Genomic DNA, 12,026 nt, shown 5'->3' with positions numbered 1-12,026 from the left:
TGTGTTGAAGGTGAGCGAATTTATTACTTACTTACTTTATTTCTCATAAATAAATGAATATTTGTGAAATTGCTACATTCTCTACAGAAACCACAACTACTCAACGGCCTCCTCCGCCAGTAACTGTCACACGTCCTTTCTCTTCTGTAATAAAAGATGCTACATCAAGCACAACAATTAGTACTACTTCCTCAGTTGCTAGTGCCCCCACAACCACAACAACAAGTACAACTACCACTACCACCACTCACGCTCCGTATTTCTGGGGAAATCCAGTAGTTTTGAATTCTAGTATAATTGTCCAAGAAGTAACAAAAGGTAAGAATATGAGCTTTTTCTATAGAAAGGATTATACATAATCAAAACTGCTCCCATTGTGCAAGTATCTAGAGGGCTTTTATTGATTTTGATTTGCTCGCAGTATTAATGAGTAATGTATGTCCTATGATAATGTGGCGTGTACATGTTTCGTTTTACATATATGTGTGCGTATAGAATTACACGCATGTATTTTAAAGGACAATAAATTGAAATATATATGGCCATACGATTCAGAAAGAAAAAAAAAAAAAAGAGAATGGCATACTTAATCTCAGAGAAATCAACGAGTTTGGATTTAAGGTTTCACTCTTTTATCCTAGTGGCGCCATCTCTCGGAATTCAGTTTTGTTACTTTATGTTGTTTCACATGTAACTTCGCTGTATAAAATAGCAAAGGAAGTTGTAAGAAGCAACTCGTCAAAGAAACGAAAATCGTTACTGTTGCATTTACAACATTTGTGATGTCCACTGATAATAACATATGTTTTAGTTTATTTATGGCTTTTCAATTAATATTTAATATTTTACTTGAACCAGGTCCTAGTACAACACCATTATCACATAATAGTCCCGAGATTAAAATACCACCAGAACTACTTGTTGGTTACTGTCCACCACTAACGTCTCATGAACTCTTGTGGAACTGGACTAAAGCTGGAGTAACTGCAGTCCAAACATGTCCTGGAGGAGCAGTTGGTACGTAAAGCTTCAAGTTATTTTTAATAAATCAACTGTTGTCTGGAGCCACAAACATAATGATTCAGTTGTTGTTGTTGATGTAATGCATTTTCTAAATTGTTTCTTTTCAGTATTTCTTTTGCAAATTTTTAAATGTGCTTTTTAATGTTGATTCCAATCTAGATTGTATGGATGGTAAAAAAAAAAAAAATAGCCCTTACCTTACTTACCCTGTATTCAGGAACAGTGGTTTACAACCTTGCTTCAAGCAGAGAACAAGTTAGTTCCAGCCCCAAAATTTGATGAACAGCTTTGTACAATATTAACTTTTAAATTATACTGCAAACCCAACAATATACTTCAGGAGTTATGTTTTAAAACATTTTTGTATCAACCATCCTATGGACCAGCTTTCTATAGACTGGCAGTTGGGAATCATTGGTATAGATGACTGAGAAATGCTTTTGTTATTTATAGTAGTATAGTATGTGTGAGTGAAAATGTTCATAACAATCTCAGCAGTATACTTTGGATGATTAGGAAATGCCCTAAGTATTCTTAACACTATATATAGTCTGTGTGATTAAGAAATTTTTGCATTGTTTTTAGTAGCATAGTTGCATAATGAGAAAGTGCCCTTAATATTGTTAATAGCAGTACCATATCTAATTGATGCAAAGTTTATGTAATTGTTAGATAGGTTATATAAACTATATTTAAAAAATGGTTTTAGTATGTAACTTTGGTCTATGCTTGAGGATTATTGCAAGTTTTTGACTTTTTTTTTAACACTCAACTTCCTAGAGCACCATTAACTATATGCTGAACAGCTACATGACAACTTATAGAAACAAATACATATATATATTAGTAAAGGTAAATATAAGTACAATATATGAGTTGGAGAAATGTGAAACTAACAGTTTTTCTGTGTACAGTGTAATGCTAATTGATAATAAAGTCAAGTTATGTATGGTTATTGTGTTCCTAAGTTCCAGTTTTTCTTTTCCTTTTGTTTATTTAATGCATTAAACTCCATATGAAAAGGCATATTGTAACTAGTTTTTGCTCTTCAATTAATCTTTCAGTTAGTTTGATGCATAACAACTGCAGTTGTAATAAGTTGAAACTTCCTAATCCCTTTCTGTCTCTATGATGTTTACATATTCTCTGAAATTTTAAGAGATACCTTAAACATAGAATAACTTGATTAACTATATCCTTTTTTTTCAAGCTGATACTTGAGGTTTTCTTTCTTATCAACTTTTCATGGTATCTTTTGTTAAGGAGACTTATGTGTTACATCAGTTTGTTTCAACATTTTATATGTTACAAATTGCAAAGTTTAATGATTGACTAAAATACTGTATTGTAATTTCTTTATATTTAACAAGATATATATATTTATATTTAAAAATATAAACTGTTTTACATTCCTGAAATAAAAAGTGTATTAACTTCAAGATAATATTTCAGGTGTTTACATTACATAAAATACTGAAACCAGTACATTTCCATCATATCTTACAGCTTTAATTTAATCATTTATGTAGTCAGCCAGAAGTCTGGACACTAACATGTTAATAGAACAATTTATTTAAATCTGTCAGCAAGGAACATATAAAATTAATACACACTTAAAGAAGTAGTGTTACCTTCAGTTTTCATAAATGCAAATACATTCAAAACAGCTGATAAAAATTTCTTACCTTAAATTATTTAAAGATGTTTCTATAAACAAAGGTTATTTTATTAAATTTTATAACAAGTTCATGAAAGTCTTTGAATGCTTTTAAATGCTTACATTTAATTTTTTTTGCATTAGCATAAAAAGGCATAGTTGTTTCAAAGAAACAAAGGATGGTACAGGAATTAGCATAGAGTAATTGTAGCTGTTTCATACCTTTATGGTGTTATAGAAGTAAAGGGTTTCAGGTCATTCTTCAGAAAATAGTTACAAAAATAGTGAATTACATATTGTATACGTATTTTTTTTACATCATTCATATTAATGTAATTTTCTTAAGGTTTAGCAAGATGGGAGTGTGACCTTGAAACAGTGACTTGGAAAACAAGTTCTCCAGATTTGAGTGACTGTAAGTCAGTATGGATTAGCAATTTGGGAAGAAGGGTAAGAAAATGTTTAAATATAGACAAATAATTTTTTGTTGAGTCAGTTATATTTTTAATGTTTTTCTCTGTAAACATGAACAATTATTTCAAAAAGGTGAAACTTTAGCAAGCTGCAGATATTGAGATTTATAATACATGAAAACTTTGCCAAAATATGAATTTACTTAGCAAGTAGCTAAGGTCCTTTTTTTTTTTTTTCAAATGACAGTTTTAGCAGGATATACTTCTTGTTTTGTATTATCTCCTGAAACTTTCTGCAAGTATACTAATTATGAATTGTTTGTAAGCTATTTTTATAAAAATATCATATTAACTATAAAAAACAAAACATGGATTCTCAGATTTGCATTATGGTGCTCGTGACTCACCTCTTGACCACATCCAGCTGTATTTTGTTATTCATCCTACACTTATTTTGATATATACACAGTTTTAACAATAATTACAAAATTAGAAATACAAATAAAAGCTATGAATCATCAAAGTATTCTGTTACATAGTAAGCTAATTACTTGACTTTTATCATTACATATTTAAAACTTGTACCACCCCTGAATACTCAAGGTGTATTCCCTTAATACCCTATGAAGGATATTTGAAAAATTGCATTGCATTCTGTTTATTTGTATTTGGTAGTCTGCATACTTAGTACACTAATGTTATAATAATTATGATTAAATGTAATGTTATACAATAAATGCTATATTCAGATAACAAATTTTGATATGAAGTTATCAGACATGTTATTTAGATTCTCTTTCACAGATTCAGAAAGGAGACTCTGTAGTAAACCTTGCAGGTGAATTGGCCATGATGACAAAAGTGAAGAAACTCTATGGTGGAGACATGATTCAAGCTACTGATATTGTTAACAGACTTGTATACAAGTTAGAAGATATTGTGGAACAGGTTTCTGATGCTGCACAGCGAGAGAAAGTGGTTGTAGAATTGATGCAGGTATTAATGCCTTCTATTAAAGACATTGTTTTTCATTACTTGGTCTCAGAGGCAAAATTACTGTTTTTATTATGGATTCATGTGTCCAAGTTCAAGCTATTATAACTGGCTACACAAAAAAGTTCAACATCTTCGAGTACTGAGTCTAGGATTGTCAACAAGGCAGTAGTTCCAGAAACCAGTGACTTAGGGTTATTTCTGTACATCTCAATGAAAGAAGCTCAGCACAACTTTTAAAAAGAAAAAAAAATCCTAAGTATTAATGTAAATATGACAACAAAATCTATATGGATTATACTGTAGTGGTACCATAGTGCTCATTATACTATCCTTTTTATATTTACTTTTCATTTCAGAATTGTCATTTTTAAGAGGAGAATCATCAGGGAAATCATTCTATGATGGTAATTTTATGTGATTTCAATCCCTTTTTTTGAAGGTAACGATGCTATTATGCCCATTGTTTTATATTTCACTGTCAACATAGTAATCAACTACTGAATCTCCAGTTCAGGTGGTATGTTAAATTGATTGCAATATCTTCAAATAAGTACTTTTCTCATTCAATCTGGACCCACAGTTTATCTTAATCACTACACTTAAACCATCACATTCACAAATACATCTAGAACATTAAGTGTGTTTTATTGCTACCTCATTTTACTTTATATTTACAAGTTATTTAACATCTGTATGTTAGCTTTCATACCGTGAAAATAGTTCTACACATTTTCGTTTTGTCTAATTCAACTAACTCAGACTTTTGTCAAAATGACTTCTTTTTTTTTTTTTTTTGAGTCTATATTAACACATATTTTTTTTTACATCATTCATGTTAATGTAATTTTCTTACAACTGGATTGTGTGGCAGATGTTAAATAACCTCTTAACAAAATTATTTTTGTGAAAAACTTAGGAATTCAAGTAAACATAACTACAACTGATATCATCTGAGGTGAAGATATATAACCTATAGGTCTTGTGCATAAATATATTCAATATAAATAAAGTAGCTTGGTAATATTTTTCATTTAGTTAAGACTTCAATCTCATGAAGATATATATTCTACCATGCAGCAAAACTAGTCATTTTCATAGGTTTTGAGGTTACAGCATAATATTTTATGTAATAGACTCATAAGATTGTTGCTTGAACTAATTTATTCAAATACTTTGTAAACTAAAACTAAACTTTGTCATTCAATGTTTTCAGTATTTCAAACTTAGGAACTTGGATTAGGTAACCAAAACATGCAAAATTGTTTATCAAGAACAAGTACTTGACATTTATGTCAAAGTTAATGTCTGTTAACTTAGAAAATCTGAATTTATTTCATGTATACTTACAACTGACATTGAAAAAATTGAACTTATGACATATTTATTTGGATGTATTGTGTTATTTTTATAGTGGAGGAACATTTAACAAGTGTCTATCTACTTTTCTTTTAATTCTAGTTTGTTGTTGATGTTGGAAACAACCTGTTGGATCAGATGCAAGAGAAATCATGGCAAGAACTGCCTCATGATAAGCAAAAGTTGGTGGCATCTGATCTATTATTAGGCTTACAAGAGAATGCACACTTATTAGCTGATATGCAGAAGGGTGGGGATCTTTTCAGACGGACCCAGAAAAATTTATGTAAGTTTAAAATGTTGCATTGAACGTTTAACAAAAAAAAAAGTTTGCTAACTTAACTTGCACAAGTTAATTTGTTATTCTGTACTAAAAATTTTATGAGTCACCACCTGAGGTATCAAATACAATTTACATCAAAGAGCTAGTGAAGAAATGGTACACTTAATATGTCTCCCAGTGTGACATTGGTAAGTCTAGGGACTTATAATGCTAAAATATGGAGTTTGATTCCCTGTGGTGAATATAGCAGATAGTCCAATGTGACTTTGCTCTATTACAAACATTTAAATATTTTTAAATTATACATCAAAATACTTTTAGTGAAGAATAATATCTTCACATTTAATTTCAGAGTTTGGTACTTTTATTGCTGTGTACTTGGAATTAACAATAGAAAATTGTCAGTAACTTGTAGTTTGGCCAGTTTCTTTGCTTTGATAATAGTTTTTGTATACTTCAATGAACATGCAAGTTTGCCTTCCCTGCTGGCAAACAGAATTACCCACCGAATCAGGAACTTTACACACTTTGAAATAAACAAGACAGAGTCTATGCAGATAAAACAACATGCCATGTTTTACTGCTCAAATGTAGTAGTTTTTATAAAAAATAGTTAGAGTTTTTTAAAGTTTTATGTTTTTTAAATTTTAAGGGGTATGTAATAAATAGTTTTTATTTTAGAACGATTTGTAGTAATATGTATATTGAGCAATATACAAATTTCTTGCACAATTTTAAATAATTGAAAACAATAAGTTGTGAAATACTTCTATTACAGTGGCGTCAGTACAAGTAATTGAGGTCAGTAAGGTCAAAGATATTTCATTCCCTCGGCCTGAAGATATTATGGACACCCCATGGAAACACATGCAAGATGTGCTTTACCTTCCAGCACAGGCACAACTGGAAAACTCCAAATCAGGTGTGCATGATACTTTAGTGGAAGCCCACTGGTAGTTAATTTAGTAGCTGGAAAGATGTACACAAATATATAATTATCCAACCTGCAATGTAAGGTGTACTGGAATAAGGTTGTCCCAAAACTCAACCTTGGCTAGAAGATGTATATACGATTAAAATGCTTTAAAAACTGAATATAAATTATAGTGTTAATTCCATTTTCTGTTTTATTAAAATGATTTTAGCCATTATATCAGACTTTATTGAGTGATAATCTTGTATTTTCTTTTATAAATGAAATTATTATTATTTTTCATTTTAGGATTAGTAAGGGTGATCTTCATGACTTACAACAGATTGGATAACATTCTTGACCCAACACCTCCTGATGTCACACCTTCTATGTGGCAAGCTGAACGTGGTTGGAAGTCAAATGTACTTCAAATCATCAACAGTAAAATTCTGGCAGTTTCTCTTGGGAAATCTCGTTCTGTGTTGTCTAAACCTGTCATCATAACATTAGTTCATACCCAGACAGAGAATGTAACGAATCCTCAGTGTGTCTTTTGGGATTTTACTCACAGGTCAGTGTCTGTTAATACTTAAACCATATACTGGGGGAAGTGAAGATTGAGGTTATATAAAACGTTCATAAATTCATAAAATTTTAAAGGGACAAAAATGATCTTGTTAACCCATCCAGGATGTCCATTTCTCAACTATAACCATCTCTTACTTCTCATGTATCCATCCAATTCTTTCCTTGAACTCAGTTAAATTTTCTTCCTTCATCACCTTTGAAGGCAGGTCATTCAAAAAACCAACAACCATGTTTGAAAACTAATACTGTCTAAGCTGCAGTAAAATCCTACACTGCCACATTTTGAATTTCTAACCCCTTGTCCTAGTGCTTCCACTGTTAAACACAAAAAAATGTCTGATAGATCTATATTATTAATACTCTTAATAATTTTAAACACCTCAAACAAGTCCCCCTCCCTTTCTCCTCTCCAGAGAAAACAAGTTTAGAGATTTTATTTTTTCTTAATATGATAAACCCACCATCCGAGGTATCATTCTAGTGGATTTTTTCTGAATCTTCTCCAACATTTCAATGTCATTTTTGAGGAAAAGAGCTAAAACTGTACACAGTACTCTAAATGAAGACTTACAAGTAATCTATACTGTAAAACAATAGTATCCATTGTCTTTGTATTCAATGTTTCTATAAATGCTACCCGAAACTCTATTAGTCATAGCTGTAGCTACAATACATTTTTTGGATGACTTAAGTGATTTTTTCAATCACAACACCAAGATCTTTTTCTTCAGCCATAGTACTTAATATATTCCCATGTATATTGTAACAATAATTTGAATTGTGAAAACTACATGCATTGCCTCACAATCTGGATAGTTAAACATCATTTGCCACTTATTGGCTGAATTCATCAAATGTTCTCGATTTCCCTGTAAGTCTGCAGCATGTTTGACACAGTTAGCTATTCCAAAATTTTTAATGTTATCTGCAAGCTTCAAAATTTTGTTAGTCATTCCAGAGTCAATTTCATTAATATAAATCACAAACAGCAGAGAAACCCACATAGTCCTTAGACAAACCACTTGTAACTGTGATCTATTCAGATCTAACTCCATTTATTACTATTCTCTGTTTTCTACTCCCAGCCAATTTTCTATCTAACTTAACATTCCCACCACACCCACAGATTTAATATTTGAAATAAGTCTTTTTTGGAGGTACCTTATCAAAATCAAGACAAACCAAATCCATAGATTTCCTTCACCAACTCTTGTTTAAGTTAAACTGTACTGTTTAACAATATCCAATTGGCATAATCTTTCCATGAATTGTTCCATTAGAGCATACTTAATTTTGTTAGTTGTACTGACTTTGTATACAATATTTGGTTTGTATGTTGTCAAACCAAATGAAACAACACTATATAAGTATTTATTGATTTTTTCTTTACTGTTAATTAAGTTCACACATTTAAATCCATCCATGTGAAATCAGTTTCATGTTTCCAGGTTCTTACTTTATGAACCATGAAACAACAATGGCACAATGTAATGAGTAAAAACTGTCAGGCTGACTTTTTGATACAAACTAACAGAATGAAGTAAACTTTGGTATCCAATCTTGATTTTGTCATCTATGTTGTGACTGAAAGCCCAAGTAAAGTCAGATTTCAAAATGTTGAATCTATGAAATGTTGCTATATTTTGCTAGTGCAAAATGAAAGAGATTTTCATCAATAGCTTTTTTTCTGTATGAACATAAAATATAAATATTCTTAGCTGTCTCATGTTACTGGTCTCATCTTAGAGCCACCGTTGATCAGATATTTGGTGATGTCTTCCGTAAAACTACTTGACCTAGAAACATGAAACTTCACAAACTCTGATATCTCTACATCACCAACAGCATCAAAATGTAAATGCACAAATCTTTGGTTTTAAAAATGATTGACCTGACAGGGACTGATCAATTTTGTTTTTTTACCTTTATAGACAGTTTTTGTTTCTGTTTCACAATGGAGCTTAAATTTCTTTCACCACGTGAAAGATTTTAGCATGTTTTGTCGGTAAACAAATTGATAGTAAAGTTAACAATGATTACCAGTAAGGTTGCATGAAACCACAGTGTTTTATTACATAACACCTTTAATTAGTATCTTATGATATTCAACCAGAAGTTAATTAATAGGCTATTTATTAAACTCATCATATTTATGCTGCTTAAACAACCAAGAGGACAAATGTATAACTTATTGGCCATGGAAGCATGTTTGTTACTTTCATAATAATTGGATTGACTGTGTCATACAAATAGCACTGCACAACAATTATTTTGAAAAGTTTTGCTTCCTGAAAAGTTTTTGCTGATAGTGACAGGTACCTGGTGGAGATGCACAAATATAGTTTTGGTTTTGCTTCATCACATAGGAACTCTGAGAAATAGACGGCTTCTGTTTACTGGCAATAACGTATTTAATTGCGTTTATGTTTCTAATATGCTGTTAAGTTCAACATAATTAAAAGCGTTTTGCTCCTGATTTTCATTTGTATTCAATGTCCGGTGCATCACGTTGCAGTGTTGTTACAGTAGTCAGCAAGCATTGATGGATTCCACTTGCCCTGATATTGTTTTTCCATTATAGCAATATCCTGGTGAAATCTTACACCGTGTTTGTCACTGACAGCACCGAGATTTGCAGGGAAGAAGTCCAAGTGTGAGTGGAGGAAATGAATCTTGAGTGACATGTTGCACTTCATTGTTTTGTATGCTTTGAGAAGTTTGTATACCAGCTGAATGTAATGTGGTGTTCTGTAATTGCCAAGAAAATTGTCAACAACGTCTTTGAAGGCTTTTCAGATTTGTGGGGAAGAAGTCCAAGTGTGAATGGAGGAAATGAATCTTGAGTGACATGTTGCACTTCATTGTTTTGTATGTTTTGAGAAGTTTGTCTACCACCTGAATGTAATGTGGGGCTCTGTAATTGCCAAGAAAATTGTCAACAACGTCTTTAAAGGCTTTCCAGGCAATTTTTTCCAGCCCAACTAACAGATCTTCGAACCTCTTGTCACTCATAACATGTTTGATCTGAAGGCCAACAAAAATACCCTATTTGATTTTGGCCTCAGTTATTCATAGGAACATCTGTTTCAAATAACGAAAACCTTCACCTTCTTTGTTCATTGCTTTCACAAAATTCTTCATAAGTCCCAATTTTATGTGAGAGGAGGCAAAAAAATCTTTGCCGGTTCGACAAGCAGTTCATGCTCTACATTTTTCTGTCCAGGAACTAAACTTTTTACGGAGTGGCCAGCTCTGTCTAGAATAATGTGACTCTTTGGCACGACTGTCCCATTCATAGATGAAACAACAGTACTTTTTATAGCCAAGCTACAGTCCCAGTAACAGAGCAACGACTTTCAGATCTCCACAGATATTCCAGTTGTACTTGCTATATTGGATGTGCTTCAGCAACATTTCCATGTTCTCGTAGGCTGCATACTTCCACAGAACAGCTTCCAATCTGGCCTGATTTCATGCCTGGATATGCCCAGACTGCACAAAACATTGTTCACAGGTCTCTTACAGAAACGAAAATTTTTGGACACAGATATAAGAAAAACATGGCAAAACTGAAGATTTCGATGAAACAGTACGTGATGGGTAAATTTGGATGTGATTTTCATGATCAGCAGCTGAAAATCTATAAGGAGCACCCAACAGTGTTCAAGGAGCATAAACTTTGTTGTGCAGTGTAGTTAATCTAAACAGTTTACATCATATTTAAATATGCACAACTACAGTCTCATTAAATCCCTGCTGCATGTCATGGGAAAATGAGGTTAATGTATATATTTTTATTGACCAAAGAACAACATCACTTTACTATGTCTTTTATTTGTTTTCCTTGATGCAAATTAATTAAATATATTTAATAGCTTTTACAAAATTCTGCCTACCTTGATAGTTCACAGCATTTTCTAAAAATATTTTTGTTTTTTCAGAGAGTGGTTAACTGATGGGTGCTCAGTAAGGTCTACTAATTTAACACACACGGTCTGTGCATGCAACCATCTCACAAATTTTGCTGTTCTTATGGATATCAAAGGTGTCAAGGTCAGATAAAATTGAATTTCTTAATCTTTGTTTATATGTCAACCATTTAATAGCAATATAAGATGATAACTTAAGTTTATTTTTCAAAACTTGGAAAACATTACTTTGTTTATTTTGGTAATATAAAGTCTTCTAACAAATTATTTTTGTTAATGGGTTGTGGTGGTACATTGGCAGTTTCAATATACCTAAAGCATGTCACTAGTGCCGAAAAATGTACTTGTGTTTTATTCATTCAATTACGTTTGAAATATATATGTTGCTATAAGCTCATTAAATACCTAATTTTTCTGAGTCAACAAATATAAACTTGTATAGTTAAGAAATTAGGCTATCTGAAGTCATTAGAAAAGGGCATGGATATGTATTATATTTATCTATCAACTTACCTCTGTCTCTCTTTTTTTATGTATCTATGTTTGTTCATGTTAAAAAATATATTTTAGACTATATGAAAAATAATTGTAAATGAAAATGGAACTTGTAGGTTTAATATTTCATCAGATATTTTTCTTAACCTCTTGTTTTCTGTTGTTTTTTTTCAATTTTAGTTGTCAGTTGAACACAACATGGCTTTGCGTGTAATCACCTATGTCGGCTGCATTGTGTCTGTTGTATGCCTTCTTTTGACAATTCTGACTTTCCAGCTCTTCAGGTAAAGACATCAAGGATGGTTTTTTTTAAATGTATTCACAGATCTGTTACCACAAACATAACAAGGGACTTGTTAGTCTATCTGCTAAA

The 12,026-nt window shown here is 31.6% G+C and overlaps 1 protein-coding gene across 4 annotated transcripts in view; it reads left to right on the top strand.

Moving 5' to 3' along the window:
- LOC143248834 (latrophilin Cirl-like) overlaps positions 1-12,026 on the top strand; it is a 194,611-nt gene that overhangs the window by 166,627 nt on the left and 15,958 nt on the right. For all 4 annotated transcript variants that reach the window (XM_076497659.1, XM_076497658.1, XM_076497657.1 and 1 more), the window contains exons 5-13: positions 88-318; positions 859-1,017; positions 3,027-3,130; positions 3,898-4,089; positions 5,548-5,731; positions 6,507-6,650; positions 6,951-7,212; positions 11,171-11,282; positions 11,834-11,937. In XM_076497659.1, the coding sequence (XP_076353774.1) occupies positions 88-318; positions 859-1,017; positions 3,027-3,130; positions 3,898-4,089; positions 5,548-5,731; positions 6,507-6,650; positions 6,951-7,212; positions 11,171-11,282; positions 11,834-11,937 (1,492 nt within the window). The remainder of the gene's footprint in view (positions 1-87; positions 319-858; positions 1,018-3,026; positions 3,131-3,897; positions 4,090-5,547; positions 5,732-6,506; positions 6,651-6,950; positions 7,213-11,170; positions 11,283-11,833; positions 11,938-12,026) is intronic.

Source organism: Tachypleus tridentatus, chromosome 4 (assembly GCF_004210375.1).
Source record: "Tachypleus tridentatus isolate NWPU-2018 chromosome 4, ASM421037v1, whole genome shotgun sequence".
Taxonomy (NCBI): Eukaryota; Metazoa; Arthropoda; class Merostomata; order Xiphosura; family Limulidae; genus Tachypleus; species Tachypleus tridentatus.
Note: the sequence above shows the minus strand (reverse complement) of the source record. Positions and strands in the feature narration are given on the sequence as shown.